Raw genomic sequence first — 17,979 nt, forward strand, 5'->3', positions numbered from 1 at the left:
TCACAGGCTCCCGATGATGGGTCAATCATGATACGGCACATTCTGCACATCAGCATGATGAGTGGGACCCATATAACCATGCACAAGGAGATGACATGGTGGCTGTGTATTGGCTCAATGAATCCGGAGGGAGGGAGGGAGTACCTTATTGGCTTATTCGAGGGACAGTCTGGATTACAGCCACAGCCAAACAGGAGTTACAGTTACAGGACAGGACTCGTCTGCGTGGCAGAAATAGGTAGGGGTCAGGTCATCGTAATAGTCTGCGATTCTGCGTCCTTTGCTTGTTTAGTTCCACTTCTAATAAGTTGCCTCATTGGTGAGAATTGGGATCTGCTCCTCACACAGGGCGCCTCACACCGATCTTACATGCACATCTCACCATACATTGGTTGAGATCGGTGTGAGGCGCCTTGTGTGAGGAGCAGATCCGATCTTGGTTTGAAGTTGATCGTGCATTGCAGTTAGCACTATGCCAGCAGGTATTCAAGTTGACGTGTCGCCAGAAGATTCAACATTGCAACCATCCGATGTTTGGTGGGTATCAATCTGACGGTTTTGAACAATGTTTTCCTTTTGAGGTTGCCCGTTACGAGTGACAAATGCCTAACGACTATTGGATAATTAAAATGACAAATTTTAAAATATTACTGCGAAAAGAAACGGATCGGACTCGGACTATTCCAGTATTCCTGTTCTGGTTCTGGGAAAAGAGAGTCGCATACCAACAGAAAGAGAAAGAGAGTCGCATACCAACTGAAAGAGAAAGAGAGTCGTGACAGAGAGGACTGAGGAGGCGAAAGAGCAAGAGATCAATGAGCGGCGTTGGTCCGAAGCTCTACACCACCAAACCCAAAAAATGTATCCATCAATCAAAATTTTCTTGATTTCTTCCGGAGCAAGCAAGAATAATTTGCTTGTCTTCTCTATCTTTGTTTAAGCACTAATCAGTAATCAGGTATAGTTTATATAAATTAATTATTTAATTACAATGGTTGATTTTGCTGAGCAGCACAGCTGAAGCAACACAAGGGAAAGGAATTCTATTCACCCCCATCAATGGAGACTCCTCCTCCTCCCCCTCCTCCTCCTCCTCAGCCTCCGAAGGAATCGTTTGCCAGACGTTACAAGTTCATGTGGCCACTCCTCTTGACTGCCAATCTTGCTGTAGGAGGTTCGGTCTCTCTTTCGTCCTTTGTCTTCCATTTCGTTGCTTAGATCAATCATATAAAGATTCTTGTTTAGCTAAGAAAAAAAACCCTAGCTTTCTAGAGTTCAGTTCGAATATCTTCTATTCGGATTTACCTCCTGAATGTTGTTTCATTTGGACAAATATTCAGACATTGTATGCTCTGGTAGTTCCCATACATCGATTGATTATGTTGTTCTCTGGCACGTGGATTTTGTACTGTTGATTTCTTGCTTATTGCTTGCATTTAGATTGTTAACTTGCTTTTTATTTTATTTTTCTTGTTGCTTTAGTTCGATATTGACTATGTTTTGGCCTGTCTGATGTTTTTACTAGCTTTAACTTCTTCTTCTTGAACTTTCATTAGATGTAATGAAGGGATGTTGTTTGTGTAGATTATGGAAAGGGAACGACAATTTCCTTCCACTCTTGAGTGTTCAGTGAGGATGTTATTGAATAGATTAACTGGTATCAATAAAAAAAGATTAACTGATAATTATCAAGTGATAATTGTCACTTTCCCTTGTCTCCTTGATACCAGAAATTGCTTCAGAAATAAAGAGTTTGCAATGGTTATTGTGAAAATTAACTTTAAAGGATGGAAGTTCTTGAATGGAACAAATAATTAGTGCCTCCTCACCCTAACACTACATCTCCAGAAACAGAATATTGCTAGGGTTCATCAACTTCATGTGGTAATTTATTTCCAATACCACTGACTCACAGTATTCATTTATTACCACATGAAATGTTTTAGAATTGGGAAGTTGTCGATTTTCTATCACTTGTTTTTCCAGTAAAAGAAGTTATATTACAGGTATAACAACTTCAAAGATGATTTGAGTTCATTTAGACAACCACTAAGTTTTTTAGCATATTAGCCTGCTATTCTTAGGATGAGGAACCCTTATTTGTTCTTCAACAACAAGATTTTGGTAATTGATATTACAGATCACTTCTATTGTTCTCTAGAAGTCAGTTACTGTTTCCATTTCATATGCATATTTAGATTAAAAACAGTTAGGAGGGATGCCGAAATACCCTTATTTTGACTAACCCATAGTAGAGAGGCTTGCTGAAACTTACATGATCATGCTTTGGTTCTTGCAATTGCAGTCCACATTTATTAATCCGCAATGTCTATATCTGATAGCAGGGATGACAAAAAAATGTTAGCGTACAAAAATAAAAGTTAAAACATTATAGCATCATATTTGGTATAATCTGTATCTGTAGATTTTGGGCTCTCATTTCCTCTGTCAACCTTAGCTGTCTATGTCAATTACAAGGAGGTGGTGAATGTTGTAAGGTAGAAATTCACATGCTTTAATGGCTATAAGCCTATAAACGTCTACTCCATATATAGTCCATAACTTGGCCAATTTTGAAGGATAATCTGCACAAAGTGGAGATCCGTTCAGTAAAATCTAAATCTGTCTCTACTGTTAAAATTAATGTTTGTTAAAAGAGAAAAAAAGGAGAAAAAAATCTCATTACCCTTTAAATATAAGTGCAGCGCCTACCATACATGTATTTTTTTTATCCTCTGGTATCAATCCTTCTCCGCTTGTTAAGCATTAGAAGTTCTTATAAGATCCCTCATAGTAATAGAGAAGGACAGCAAAGCTATTTTATGACCTTCATGTTACCAAAAAGAGGGCAATGCTTATTCATTAGTATATATTCCTATTAAAATAAATTAATGCTAATTACAAGGTTTTTATCCTTTCAAGATGCTAATCACAACTTATGCTCCCAATTTAATTAGAAATGACAGTTAGCAAGTCTAATTTTATAGAAAAAGTTACCCAATTTAATGAATTAAATAACAAAAATAATTTTATGGTAAATAGAAATAAAGAAAGAGAGCTTTTTTGCTTAAATTATCTAACATATCTTGATCATTTGTGTTTTATGCTCTAATAATTCATTTCTGTTCCATTCCATGGTTTAGTTACTAAGTTTCAGCGAAATCCTTTGCGAATCACAAGTAGACCTTCTTCTGACTAGCCACACACATGTTTCTACAGGATTGAAACTTTGCAAAACATTCTTTTCCAATTTTGCTGGGATTTGAATACCAAGCTAGGACAACAATTCCTACATTATTAAGTAACAGATTTGCAACATTACTTTTAGTTGTTATTATCACTCTAATCATAAGTTCCATATGGTACTAGATCCTTCTTGACTCAATCCTTGAAACTAAACCTCTTGTTGAGTCACAAAAAGTAAATGAATAAATAGATTTTAAGGATCAGCTACCCAACCCCTCAGTATACCTATCTCCTGACTCCTGCATATTTCTTCCCCCTAAATGCTTGCTAGAAATAGGGGGTGCAGTATCACCTGATTTTGGACAGCTATTAAGAATAAATATTCCATGTATGATGTGTTAATGTGGGGGAAGGGTAACATCATCATCATCTAAGCCTTGTCTCAATCATATGGGGTTGGCTACACGGATCCTATTTCACCATTCCATTCTGTTCTTGGGGAAGGGGGATTAGGGGTGGATTAGAGCCAAGCCAAGCAGAATATCTAGCTATTCGAGCTCAGCTCGCCAAGGTATACAAGGCTCGAGCTCGACTTGAGAAAAAGTGTTTTAAAAAAAATTATATATAAAAAATATGTTTTATTTATTATTATTTGATATTTTTATTATATATTATTTTCTATAATTTTTATTATATATTATTATTATATTATATAATAATAATATATATTATTATTCGGCTCGTGGCCATCCCTAAGGGGGATCACACACACACACACACACACCCACCTAAATGGCAATAGGAGATGTTGTTTTCACTTGCAATAAGTTTTTTTCTGCATTTGAGAGCAGGCTAGCTTGCCAGATTACGATTGTTTGATTATATCAATTTATGTCATATGGAGGTTTATTGGGAAATATAAAAGCATTGATGTAATTTTTCTGGACTTTTGAGTTTTTAGTTGATCCCAGACCATGGATCCTCTGTGACCTTGATGTTATGAATTTTTCCATAGTCCTCAACATTATGACACCAAATACAAAACACCATTAAATATCTTTATCATGGTTGACTGGTATTCATAGCAATGATATGCTCTTTTCCATTATCAACTCCCACAAGTGCTATGATAGTTGACCTTTTCTCAATTGATAAAAAAGATGACCTTTTCCCACATAGATCATTGCTGAAGGTAAGTAAAAGAGGGTTTAAACACGTGATACTATTAATGAAAAGTTGATAATAGTAACCATCTATGATGGTTGAAGGTCTCTGTGGAGTGAGTTCCCCACATGAAGATCTTTGGAGTTTTCAGATATTATGCTCCTACAATTTGTTTCCACTCCACACTTCTTTCTGTTCTACAATATGATCACTAAGTTCCAGAGAGATCCTAACAGCCACATTTTTCAAGGGGGAGGGGTTGAAACATTTCCGCAATAACATGTTTCCTGATTTTTTTCAAGGTTGTAGAATGTATGTACAAAGTATGCGTTGCTATCCCCTATAGTCAGTTTGTATCACTCAGTCCATTCATGCTTTAACCAACAAACTTGTAACATTGTGGTTATTCATAATGTTGAATAATTTGATCCTTCTTGAAAAAAACTCTTGAGACTGATCCTCCCATTCAGTGTTGCACCTCTCTGCTTAAGAAGGTAAATAAACTAATAAATTTATAGAATTCAAGGATCCCATTACTTAATCCGTCATCATGCTTAGCACCTGTACTTTTCTCCCCCTAAATGCTGCTAGAATAAGGGACTGCAGTATCACCTGATATTTATCCAAGGGAGCATTTGGGTTGCATGCTAGAATCCAGATTCTCTCCAAAATCAGATCATGAAGAGCTGGCATTTGCCACAGTTCTGACATGCTTTTCTTTTTTCACCATTAACACTTGTGGTTGCTATGATAATTAACCTTTTTTTCTCAGATGACTAAAAGAATGATCTTTTACATATTGATCATTTCTTAAGGTAAGTAATGGGATTGGGAAACCACATTTACAATGAGGGTGACAAGGCCCTTGGACAGAATTGTAAACTGGTCTGCCTTTTGTTTTATTTGTTTATTCTAACACTGGTTATTCTTGTATGTCAAGCACCTGGTATTGTTGATGAAGAGTTGATAACCATAATCATCTCTGTTGGGTGGGGATCGCTGTGTCGAACAAACTTCACACATTATTGGGTCTAAGAAGAGATGATCACCATTCTTTCTTATTGATGCAAAAATAAAAGGAAGAAAATGAAAACAGAAAACATTCTTTCTTCATTTTTATTATTGCAATACTTACTGATTTTAAGAATTGTGGATATTTTTGAAGTTATTGTCTTTTTTAATGCATGCTTTGATAAATAATTCCATTAATTGTTTTGGATCTTAATATGATTATGTACTGAGGTGCATGTGGCCTTTGCAGCTTACCTTTTTATGAGGACAAAAAAGAAAGATACAAGTATAGAGGATGCTGAAGCTGTGGTAAATGCTCCCTCTGCTCCAATTGCAGGTGTAGGTGTAGCTACCCTAACTACACCGCAAATACCTCCACCTGTCCCACCCATTACAGAGCCCCCGAAGGTACTCCAACCCATCCCTGAGGATCAGCAGCGTGAGCTATTCAAGTGGATATTGGAGGAGAAAAGGAAGGTCAAGCCCAAGGATCCCCAAGAGAGGAAGCACATTGATGAGGAGAAGGCCGTTCTTAAACAGTTTATTCGAGCAAAATCCATCCCGACTATTTAGTGAGAAACCTCTTTCTGGAATCTGGATTAGTAATTTAGAGATTCCCAAACTTGGGTTCTGTGTGATGTTTGTTGTAATGTGCTTATGGATTTTTTTTTCTTTTTTTTGGGTGTGTATGATGAATAGGCAAATGCTCCTCCCTTTCAGTTAGTCTCCCTTACATATCAAATTTGCATTGTAGCTTCCTGAGCCTATGAAGAAGTATTGAAGTATGGAACCATAATATTGAAGTGACCTTTCCCTTCAGCAGACCAAGTGCTCAGGATTGCCTAATGGCTTTGTAGATGTAGTCATTTTGCAATTGGTGGGCTAATTTGCAGAGATGAAGCAGATAGGCTTTTAAGACACAGCTGGCCTGAGCTTTGGTTGGTATTGCTCTTCCAGTTGGCACCAAGCACAACACTCTGGCTCTATCCTTTTCATCATGCGGACTTGACACTTGACACTTGACACTTGACATCAGATAGTTTTTTTAATCACCATATCGATGATTCGTTGGTAGTCTTGATGCTATGTTAATTGATATGTGGATATTTGCAGGCTACATGGAATGATATCAATTCATTTGATTCTTTCTTCCAAGCAAATTGAAATCCATGGATTCATCACGAAGATGGAATTCTCACCGGAAAAGTTGGGTTAGTCGTGGGCCTTGTAGCCCGGATTGCGATGAGAAAAAACTACAGCAGAACCATTTTGTTCCGGACTTCCAGTCCAAAGTGTCCCGAGTTTGGTTTACTTTGTTATTGAATCAGCAATGGGTTAACGTTCTTGAAAGTACACCCCTCGTTGTCGCGGGCTCTGAGATTAGAATTTGCTTTCCGATGATCTGATCAAAATAGATTAGGTTGAACGTCAACTGTGTCTGCTAACAAAGAAAAAACGATTATCATTCTGAAGATAGGATTTCTAGCAAAGATTCAACCGCATTTGGCATGATTTCAAAGAATTTAATTCTGATGAATCATTTTATGAGCAGGTAATTTCTGTTGAGTAGTCGAATAATGAAATGGGTAAATTGCTAAAACCTCGGTGGAAGCTTTTGACTTTTGCTAAAACCTTCATAAAGTTTGATAATTGCAATCACCTCATCTGAACTTTGTGACATAGTTGCAAGTAGGCCCCTATGTTAAAATCCTCTAATAAGAGGCACCAAAATATTCAAAATACCTATGCTACTCTTGACCAAAATGTTTATTTTTCTTTATGTTTTCATATCAATTGCTACCCCAAGTCCTTTCAATCTCTTTTTGAATTTGATTTATTTTCCAAGTTTTCCATTCATAACAGTTGCTTAAAGGTAAAATTACAACTTTAACTTCTATTTATTTGTTGCCGATAAACTTTGTATTGTTTTCTATTAAAACCAATCTCAATAGTTACTGCACTGATATTTTGGGCATTTTTCTGCCTCTTGTTAGAATATTTTATATGAGGGAATCTACTTGTAGTTGTGTCAGAAAGTTCAGGCAAGGTGATTGCAGTTACTACAAATTTAGTGTGGTATCAACAATGGTTAGAAATTTCAGGAGAGGTTTTAGCAATTTACCAAATTTGAAATGGGCCCATATGACCACAATGCTAACCCAATACAAGAGAGTGAGACAAAAGGTGGGAGATTTGAGTGATGTTTGGCATTGATGATGATTTCTCCTTGCTGATTATTCAGAAATCGGTGATTTCTGGAATCAATGATTTTTGAAAAATCATCAAAAAGCGTTGTTTGGTATCATTTATGCTATATAAGCTGATTTTTGAAAAATCAGCTTTGAGTCAATTTTCAAGGGTTTATTATTTTTGTATTAGGGTTATTATTCAATGCCACGAGCCACGCTGGACTTGATGCCATATCATCTTAAAAAAAATCAGAATCAATTAAAATTATGAAATCACCGAAAAAAGACTAATTTCAATAATTGTTTTTTGGCTAATTTTCAGAAAACGGCATAATCCCCCAACCAAAAAAATCACTGATATAATATATATATATATATATATATATATATAATATAATATAATATAAAATAACATGTATATGTTACACATAAAATGTGTAAGTTTAAATATATGCGGACTGGGCCGGGCCTAAGTCGGACTTGAAGTATTAAGCCTAAACCCAGTTCTAAAATTTATAAACCTAATGTGGGCCCAAACCCGAACCGATCCTGAACAGAAAATCCAGACCCAAACCCGAACCGATCCTGAACAGAAAATTCAGACCCAAACCCGAAATTTTCGAGCCGAATCGGACTGAAATGATCACCCCTCAGGTCCTAATTGGCGCCGATTTCTAGAAAATCATCATGGTGCAAACATCACCTTGGTTTAAATGTATTTGAGCAATTGAGCGTTTGAGGTGGTTAATTAAGCGCGTTGAGGTTGATGTGTCCTACTGTCCTTTCTCCCCAGTACCCACTCCTATCCCTCCAAACTCCAAACCACAGCAACCAACCACTCGAAAACTTCCACACTCAGTGACCATAGCATCTTCGTTTTTCCTTCTTCCCATCCCAATCCAATTCAAACCAATAAAACCTGTGGAAAATTCAAAATGAAATTAAGATCGAAATAACAAGCATATCCACGACTGGACTAACTGCTCGTCGTCGCTCCTCTCTCGTCCTCTTTCTCTTTATGTTGTGCTTGTAGCTGCCGGGGTTGCTGCTGCTGTAATCACAAAGAATTTTCTGAAATGCCAGGAAACATTCAAGTTTCTGGTACTAATCAAGTTTCTTTTTCCGCATTAACTACGATTCTAACTGTAAAAATTGATTACATTTCAACTGTCGGCAATCTCTTACGATTTTGACTTACTCCAGTGTTGGATATAGTGGATTTTCCATCTTCAACTTCTTCTTCGTCTTCATCGGTTTCTTTGAAGGGTCTGTAGCCCCCCCCCCCCTCTCTCTCTCTCTCTCCCTCTCCCTCTCCCAGGTGTTGGATGACCATGCACATTGTACTGATGGATGGTATTTCTTGCTTCATAGCCCAGTTTCTATGGGGAGGATGGAATATCAAACATGGGAAAAAGGAGAATTCACTTTGTGAGAACAACTCTCTCTCTCTCTCTCTCTCTGTGCGTGTGTGTGTGTGTGTGGCGCGCGCGCAAATTAACCGCAATTCATTTAACACAGCCCGTTGTTGACCCTCCGAGACAACTTGATCATTACACTCCTGGATGCCGAGGGGAAACAACTATCACGGACAGGTTCTATAATTTCTTTTTCTTAACAATGAATTGATTGTGCAGTTACTTATCATAATTTAGGTAATTTTGTAATGAATTGTTTTGATTCTTTTTTTTTTAGTTTTTTAGTTTTTTCCCCTGATGCAGTTGTGATTAGTATGCTTTTGGCAGGTATAGAAACCATGTTTATAGTTCAGAAAGGGTTCTGGGATGATTTATTTCCTCTTGAAGGGGGTGGAAAGCTGCACATGAAGCTGAAGTTCATCCTCAGTGAAGAGGAGCGCAAGAGGATTCACCAAGTGGTGAGTCTATTTGTTTTTAAGTCTGTCTAGCAATATTTAAGTATGTGCATTTCTATGGACGGAATTGTCTTTGACAATAAAAACCAGTTGCTGGATTATTCTCGACTAGTTCATCAGAACTAAAGAAAATTACAAAATTAGGAAATTCAGTGAATATCCTTCCTAGATAAATTACATTTCGTATATCTAGATCTCCAAAAAAAACATACTGCAATAGTTACGTTTAAAAGAATCATGGTTCAATCAATAACCTGTCGATCCTATCAAATGGCTGTGGTAGGGGGAAAAGCATTTTGTTGGCCCAATAATCAGCCATGTCCTCAAATGAAAACCCAGCCATATCAAATCCTCCTTCTTGGGTTGATCACTTTCAAATTAAAATTATGAAACAGGACAAAATGTTAGACCAAAAGGCAAAATATTCAAAGAATACAGATGAGAAAAGCTGCAAAGGACCCACTCTAAAAAGGGGAGACAATAAACCTATACAAACCAGAACCGCTATGGAATAGCAGTTCTCCTTTAAAGCTCAGCTCTGTCTACTCCTGATTTTGCAAGGCTGTCTGCAAGAGAATTAGCGGATATATGCAAGCAACTGAACGAGGTGTTCACTTTAGCTTCCAAAAAACACTGCTTCCCGTATATGATGATATAGCTTTTATGGACCTTCCTTCAGCCATTTTGCAGGTTTAAATGGTTTTGTACATACAGATGATCTTGTTTCTCTTTTATATATATATATATATATATATATATAGATCTATTAGTATTGTTTATGTAATGTCTGTTTCTTGTAGAGAGAATCTGCAGTGAAGAAGAAACATGCTGGTAGTAGGTTGGTGCCACTGTCTTCATACCTCAAACATGAGGTTGCAGGTTCAACCCCAGCTTACCATATAATATGACAAGATAAATTGAACTGGAAAAAGATAAGCTAAAAAATGATTGATTTATGATTTTACATTGAACTTCTTTGAAAGGGTTTTTCTTGATGTGCTAGTCCTGCATTTTCTCAAGATTTGCAAGAACAACCTGCTCAAATTGAAGCTGTAAGCATTGGAGAGCGTCCCATGCTAGATGGTTTGCTATCAAACCCTGTTGATTGTCACAGTGATTTATCTGCTCCCATAAACAAGGAAGACACCACTCTTGATAAACTGGAGAGAACAACCCCAGTTATGGATTCTTCTCATTGCTACTTCAGTCTTGCTATTTTCTTGGATGGGAATCCCAATGAACTGGTTGAGTTTCACTAAATATTTCTGCATCTTTTCTGGATGTTACAGATAGCAGTGAAGCATGTCCATCAAATGCTCCATTGTCACTACAGCATAACGTCCTCTATATAACAGAAGCAATTCAAAAGAATTCAAAGGGTGAAATTGAGAACCTGGCAACTCCTGATGTTCCTTTGAGATCTGTTCCTAAACAGGAAACTTCATATCCTCAGTTAAAATCTTCAGGATGCCATAGTACTGAAAATGAAAACCCAGTTTCTGCCTCACTGCACAAAGATGAAAGTCATGGCACCAAGAAGGAGACTGCATTGGAAAAAACTCCTAGCAATTTAAGGAATCTTATAAGTGCCTTCGAGAGTAATCTAGTTCAGGTATCTTTTTCTCAAAGTTTTGCAGGACAAATTATTTTTCTTTCTTTATTATTGGAAAGTTGATATTCATTTTTATTAACTGATATCCATAAACTTGACTTAAAGCAGGAACAGAGAGCTCAAGTTTATCCACCAACAATAAAATCCCGGTCAAACAAGATTGACAGAGAAGATTATCATAATAATACATTTATAAGGGAAGCTAAGGCAGAGAAAACAACAGAACATATATATGGAAGTGGTGAAAATTTATTTTCCACAGGGAGGCCATTGGAGTTGACTCCACAACAAAGGCCAAACTACTTAAGAAAAAAAGTAGATCAAAGTTATCAAATAATTTTGGATTCAAAGACTGAAAGTAGACCGCTTGGGGGTTTCCCATCTCTAAACACCAGACATTTGGAATTGTTAGATGCAAAAACCAGACAGGCTGGAAAAACGGACTCAGATGGAAAAGATAAGTTCAAATTAAAGGGTAAGGTAGAAAATAAAAATGAAAAAATGATGTCTCCACCGGGATTACCTGTACCATCTGCAACAGAAACAGCTTCAATTTCAGGAACAATGCTTGAAAGGCCCGTGGTTACTCAGCAATCATCTAATCCATACATTGACCAACAAAAATCTGCTGTTGGTGTAATTTTAGATAAGGATAGATCTACAACCTGCAGAGAAGATTTGGAAAAGCTGAATGTGTATGGAGCTTCAAATGAAAAGCAGAAATTAAAAGTATATTCTAGAGTTAAATATTGTGCTTTAGAAGGCCTAAATAGCTGGCTGTTCCCAGATGAAGCAAGAAATTTCTGTGTTACAACTGGGAGTAAACAGATGATGGATCTCATGAGAAACTGTCTACATGGAGAAACTCATGACAGGGAGATGAGTTTTTCTGAAAAGGAAATTTATATTGAAGTAAGCATGATTTTTATCCTTATAATATTTTTGAATTTACAATTGTTCTTGTTAGTTAAGCTGCCATGATCTTTAGCAGACTAGCTTTTATGAGAATGCTGTTGATTCAATGATACTGTTCCCTACAGTCTGGCTAATAACCTAAAGATAATATTTGTGCAATTCCTACTGAAATCTGAATTTTCACGCTATATGCCCAATCTGGTCTGTTAACTACTTAATTAAATCAACTTCTAAACCTCTTTTGTGTTGGCAATTTTACATGAATAATTCCATGATTTTATTCTAATTCAGTTAAAGGATGGGCTTGCAGCTCTTTGTCTTCATTTCCCATTCCTTGGATATCCAATGCATGTGTAGTGGCACCCAGTTTTCCATTATTTAGTAAAATGTTCAGAAGTATCATAATGCTTCAAGGTACAAAAATAGATCTAGCATCTTCTCCAGTTGGTGTAATGGATCTCAAAACAGCAGATAATAGATGCAAGGTGCAACACACAGGTTTTGCACTTTTGCATTAAGTATTGATATGATGTAGGATGAGGAGAAAAGTCTTACTAGGGCGTATGTGGTAGGTAAAAAAGAAACCAAAGGTTTGAATTATGAGAGAAAGATTGAATCTGAAATAGAAAAGAGGCATAGAAGAAAGATTGCACCTTTAGAGATAAAGAAATTAAAAAGGAGAGAAAGGTCCCACACTTACCTGTAGGTAACTTCAAACAAGCTTTTATTTCATTAATTCTCATTTCAAAATTTAATTACAATGGTTCTATCTATAGGCATAGTATAAGGTTTGGGACCTCTCTTTATTGACTTCAATTTTAGCTAAAAAACAGATAAAATACAACTCCTTAATGCTTTTATACTAAGACAAATCCATAGGTAACATGTAGGGACTCTCAAATAAGGAAAAACAACTATAAATACTCATTACTAATTATATTACAACCTATAGGGACTCTCAGGTAAGGATTCAAACTTCTAAAAGAACTCTAAATACTAATTACTAATTCTATTACAACTGACCAAACCAATAATAACTCCAAGATAGACCCAAAAAGATGCAAATATTTATATCCCATCACAGAGTGACACTTTCTCAGTAAACAAAGAAAAATTAAAATATCAACCCCTAAAAAAATAGGTTGAAAGAAAACTGACGTGATTGCAGCTTAACTTTTAAAAATTCTAATGCCTCTCTGGTAAGAATTTTTTAAACTAGTTGACCCCTTGGGACATTCGACGTTATTCCTAAGATACACCTTCAAAATAACTTTAAAACTGAAATTGGCCAAGGGTTACAAAGTTGAAATTGGTGTCAAAATCTCGGGAAAGTTAATTTCTTTCCCTATGGATATTTTCTTTGTTTCCATGTCTCTATCATGGATTCATGATAACTTTAGATATTTTGGGGCACATCAATGACCTTTCTCTTATAATATTTAGTTTTTATGCTGCATCACATACCACTTCTATTTTCCTCTTTATAAATAAGCAAGGCATCTCCTATCCTTAGCTTTACAAGAGTTCATATCTCTTGCTCTTATTTTTCCCTTATTATCATTTTGAAAATTGTCAGCATGATATGCATGGTAACATGGATATCAAGGTGAATAAAGATGAGAGGACTTCCCACAATTTGAAGAAATCAAAGCCTAAGAGTTCAAGAAATGTAAAATATTCTAGAGGACTGGCCGCACAGGTATCACTTTGTCTTCTTATATACTGAGAATTTTAACCAACATAATGACTTCTTGATATTTTTCTACAAAATTCCGTTTTCCTTTCATTTTGCATATCAATTTCGTTACTAGTCCAAACTGACCAGAACATGTCATCGGTTAGAAACGGAGTTTATATTTTCTTTATATGATACTAGCTAGATGGCACATGCATGTTATGTAAAAACCAAAGGTGACGTCTTATAAATTGTGAGCATAATGGTTAGAGGAAAATGACAATGCTTATTGTTAAGAAGGACAATGTCAGAATCAAAAGTAGTAGGAAAATGAGACATAATTTTGAGAAATATTTAACAAAGAATAGGACAATAGGAGAAGGCAGGAGATGTAGAAACCAAATGTTAAGACTGAACACTACATGTTGATGCTTTTTGTTTGTAAATGGATATAAGAAGCATTTTATTTATTGTGTAGAGTAATGTTGGGAATGATGAAGGGTAGAAACGGTAGAAATATTAGAAACATTCTCAGGCCAAAACTTTATTTTATATAAGGTAGGTGGATATGCTAATTACTACCTTCTTAATCTTTAACCTCTCTCTTATGAAAAAAGGTAAAAAAGACAACTTTATACGAAGTAGGAAGAGGATGATTTTTTTTGTGTATTAGCCCCTATATTTTTCCGTAATATCTGGAAAATGCCCTGAAATTTGTAGATCAAGGTGTGTTGAAGTTTACACAGGATAAGGACTATTAAAAATTTTGGTCCTGGTTATCTGGGGTCTTGGGACTGGATATAGAACTAACCTTTGCCCTTTTTTGCACAAAGTGGCTACTCCCAGGCTCCAACCTGCTTTCTCATGAGCCCTAGATTTTACCATTGCACAGGATGAGAAAAATGAATAATGCCTTGTTACAATGTTTGCTAAACAATTCATAGACCCATATGGGTGTATAAATTCCATTGCATGGTTCAAAAGTTTATTGGAACAGATATTTCTGTATCTGAGGTTATGGGATGTGGTTTCTGATAACAAAGATGCCATTATCCAATGTTGATTGCTAATAGCAAGATATTATTCTTCTCAGATTGAAATATGATAAACATCAAATTTCAGTTCATGTATAAAATAAGCTGGAGTCTCTTAAAAGGATCTAGTCAGGAAACAAACTACAAAACCAGTAAAAGCTTTGAAGGATAAGTCTTGACTCAGCTTGGCAGGTGCTAAACTTTCCACTTAACTTTTATTCCATAGAAGTATCTCAACTAATTTCTAATTGGTTGAATTTTGTATCACTTAGTGGAGATAGGTAGAAGAAATGTCATTTTATTGTAGTTAAATGCTCTATTGCAGATTGATACTCCTGTGGGCAGGGTCTTCAGCAGATAGATACTCCTGTGGTACTGATACTACTTACAGTTAGTGCATAGTTGTCAATTGACGTAGAAGGTAATAAACAATAGGGTTAATTAATTATATGTACCCTGAGATTAGAGGAAACTACTTATATATAGCCTGTACTATAAAAAACTGCTTACATATACACCTTTTAAGATGGCCTACATGACATAAACAGGCTCTCTGTTAATTAAACGTTTAGGGCCATTTATAGCTGTCATTATTTTTTTTAATCCCAAGTTTATCCTTTCATTTTGAAAACACTGTTGATCTTATTCAAACTTCTCAAATGAAACCTTAGAAAACCAATCTTTCCCATTCTTCTGTGATATTTTCCAAGCACATTTTAGCATGGAGGGGTAATGGTGTGAACTATAGAAGTATAGATTATATCAATAGGATGGGAAGAAATGTAGAGAAAGTTCAAAATGGAGGAAGAGTGTTAACTATGCATCTATGGGAAGGTATTAGTAGATATAACAATGAATGCAAATGGCATTTTGTAGAGAGTGAAAAATCTGTGGATTCACTGATTCAGCTATGATGCTAAATGGAAGGAAGAAGAGGTACTCTGGATTACGTTTCAGAGTGGGGAAGTGGAAGCACTGATTCAACTATAATGCTAAATGGGTGGTCTTGATTATGTTTTAGTGTGAGGAAAACATTGAAAAAGTTCTGAAAAAATGTCTCTGGCTCATCAAAGGTCAAATTCTGTTAAAGATTAAGATGGACACTGATATAGTGACCTTGTTGACATCCTTAAGGACTGTAGCTAGCACCGCATTGCCATCTGATACTTCAAAGTTCCTAGAACCAAACTTTTCCCAATATTATTGGAAAATGGCGCACCCTCTTTCTTCTTTATGATCACATCAACAACTGATCAAGTATGTAGGTGAGCTTGTTGCACCAGAGATGGCTACTATGGCTGCAACGATGGAGTTATTGGAATCACAAATTGCTCAAGATGAGTACTGATGCATATGATATAGCAGTGCATTCTTTTGCAATCTTCTTTACAAATGTTGGTGGCTTTGTTCACCTGTATTTGGTTCCCCTTTTCTCTGTTATTGTAATTGATCACCAGGCTGTCAATGTGGTTACTATTGTCAGAGAAGAAGGGACCTCTGAATATGGTCCTCTACTTATTATGTTTGGTGGCACTATTTTAAATCAGATCAAATTATTGTACATAGATCTCTCTCCAAAGTGTCGTCGTCTTTTGTACCGTATAAGGCAAGGGCATATTTTGAAAATTTATTTAACTGTTATGGACACTTTTTGTCCTGGGATGTTTCTGTTGGACTTAACATTTGAAAGTTGAACAAGGTAATACAAGTAGTTTTTGAAAGTACAGGGTATATATAAGTAGTTTCTTCAAACTTCAGGGTATATATAAGTAATTAACCATAAACAATATTACATTCTTTTACTACTTACAGTTGGTGCATAGTTGTCAATCGACGTGGGAGGTAATAAACAATATTACATTTACTTCATGCAACATCTAAACTGATCAGACATAGAGCCATAGATTGTCCAAAACAGAAAGTTATTGAAGATGCTTATGGCCATGATTGGAGTATCTACATTCAGATGATCAAGTGGATGCACTATTATAAACTAAAGAGCCAAAATGCATGTTGACGGACTCTGCATGAGTATTCAAGAGGTTATTAAACCTTTTTTTTTTTTTTGAATGAGGAAGAGGTTAGAAGTGAACATAGCAAATTACTAATATTCAGCAGTTATTGAAATTTGGAAAATATAATTGAATTTAGTCTGAATGACAACCTCCTATTAATGAAATAATGAATCATTATTTTATATATGCTATTTGCTCATAATGTCCATCGTTACAACTTATCTTTATCCTTCTTTGTAAGCTTTGGAAGTCGAGTTTGTTATAAGGAGCTTGAGTATGCAGAATATCAAATAACAAAAAACTAAAAAAGAGTATGTAGTATCTTGAGATAATCCCGTGTCTTGTACAGGCAGTAAAAGTCGCAATAATAGTGGCATTTGGGACACTTGTTCTTACAACCAGACAAAGAAAAACCAGGTTTGTATATAGAAATTTCTCATGTATAGCTTTCTTGTTTTTTGATCATAAGCTTGTTCCTAAGATCAAAATACAGACACATACAAAAATGATGTCTGCAAATGTCAATAACCACCCCCACCCCCCAACACACATATACAGAGAGATGAACACTTGCGTTAAGATTATTGCCCCATCTTTTATTTTGCTACATAGGCTGGTCTCCCTTACCTGTTTATGTTCTTGCAGATAAAATTGCTAGGTGAATTGTGGTTCTGTCATCCCAAAGAAAACATACCAGAGAGATATAACCTCCTTTCCTTGGCATTTATTGCTCACTCTTATTGCATATACCTTTCATGTTACAAATTCTTTCTATTTGAAAATTGTGATACAACTGTTTCATCAAGCTCAGATCTCATTGGCTGCAGGAGCATAGTAGGCTTTTGGTTTCATTGTCCTAGTGTAAAGTTTTTCTTTAAGTTATACAAGTAACAGTTTTGAAATAAAAAGGTGAAAATTGATACAACGTGAATGCCCAATGTGCAAATAACTGCATGCCATGCCCATGCCATTGACATGTAATAATTTGAATGGCTAATTAAACTAATCAAAAAGGTGCAATTCATGTGCAGAAGAAAGCCTATGATTTGATAGCTTCTGTAGCAAGCGTGGTAGTTTAATTGTGCTCAAAACAAATGCCACTATTAACTGATTATATTATCTGATTGTAAATAGACTACAAACTGATTATATTATCTGATTAATCCAATAGTAATCCGATTCCGGAGCACTAAAATCGTGTTTGATTTTATTCTTTTGGACCGAAGCGAGGTAAATCTGCAAGACCTCAATCTCTCGTTCGGCTACTCAAAGGGACGATCACTTCCAGAGACTCGTATTTTTCTCTAC

The 17,979-nt window shown here is 35.9% G+C and overlaps 2 protein-coding genes across 20 annotated transcripts; both read left to right on the top strand.

Annotated features, from left to right (window-relative positions):
* Window positions 1-63: 63 nt before the first annotated feature.
* LOC148842359 (uncharacterized) lies at window positions 64-6,180 on the top strand. Of its 2 annotated transcripts, XM_088956878.1 has the most exons (5): window positions 64-238; window positions 448-537; window positions 661-861; window positions 1,013-1,174; window positions 5,612-6,180. In XM_088956878.1, exons 3-5 carry the CDS (start codon window positions 816-818, stop codon window positions 5,932-5,934), a joined length of 531 nt encoding a protein of 176 aa, XP_088813004.1. In that variant the 5' UTR covers window positions 64-238; window positions 448-537; window positions 661-815; the 3' UTR covers window positions 5,935-6,180. The 2 variants fall into 2 exon arrangements, with proteins under 2 accessions (XP_088813004.1, XP_088813003.1); XM_088956877.1 differs by lacking the exon at window positions 64-238 and having other exon boundaries at window positions 409-861.
* A 2,148-nt stretch (window positions 6,181-8,328) lies between these two features.
* On the top strand, window positions 8,329-17,596 carry LOC148842360 (uncharacterized). 18 transcript variants are annotated; one of them, XR_016102969.1, is made up of 15 exons: window positions 8,329-8,651; window positions 8,754-8,816; window positions 8,927-8,978; window positions 9,069-9,142; window positions 9,293-9,423; window positions 9,982-10,110; window positions 10,221-10,299; window positions 10,441-10,596; window positions 10,707-11,032; window positions 11,138-11,944; window positions 13,524-13,646; window positions 14,716-14,848; window positions 14,982-15,077; window positions 17,021-17,088; window positions 17,317-17,596. XR_016102969.1 is itself a non-coding variant. In XM_088956879.1 (13 exons), exons 1-13 carry the CDS (start codon window positions 8,627-8,629, stop codon window positions 17,318-17,320), a joined length of 2,037 nt encoding a protein of 678 aa, XP_088813005.1. In that variant the 5' UTR covers window positions 8,329-8,626; the 3' UTR covers window positions 17,321-17,596. The 18 variants fall into 18 exon arrangements, 4 of the variants coding, with proteins under 4 accessions (XP_088813005.1, XP_088813006.1, XP_088813007.1 ...); XR_016102971.1 differs by having other exon boundaries at window positions 11,141-11,944; XR_016102964.1 differs by having other exon boundaries at window positions 14,745-14,848; window positions 17,317-17,476.
* Window positions 17,597-17,979: the final 383 nt, after the last annotated feature.

Source organism: Nelumbo lutea, chromosome 8 (assembly GCF_056320005.1).
Source record: "Nelumbo lutea isolate HS-2025 chromosome 8, American lotus-T2T, whole genome shotgun sequence".
Taxonomy (NCBI): Eukaryota; Viridiplantae; Streptophyta; class Magnoliopsida; order Proteales; family Nelumbonaceae; genus Nelumbo; species Nelumbo lutea.

Bases quoted from the DNA above. Each gene is read 5' to 3' on its own strand.
- LOC148842359 (XM_088956878.1), top strand. From the start codon at position 816: ATGAGCGGCGTTGGTCCGAAGCTCTACACCACCAAACCCAAAAAAT. The intron at 862-1,012 runs GTATCCATCAAT...TTTGCTGAGCAG, and splicing joins CACCACCAAACCCAAAAAAT to CACAGCTGAAGCAACACAAG. The intron at 1,175-5,611 runs GTTCGGTCTCTC...TGGCCTTTGCAG, and splicing joins TGCCAATCTTGCTGTAGGAG to CTTACCTTTTTATGAGGACA.
- LOC148842360 (XM_088956879.1), top strand. From the start codon at position 8,627: ATGCCAGGAAACATTCAAGTTTCTG. The intron at 11,033-11,137 runs GTATCTTTTTCT...CTTGACTTAAAG, and splicing joins TCGAGAGTAATCTAGTTCAG to CAGGAACAGAGAGCTCAAGT. The intron at 11,945-13,523 runs GTAAGCATGATT...GAAAATTGTCAG, and splicing joins AAAAGGAAATTTATATTGAA to CATGATATGCATGGTAACAT.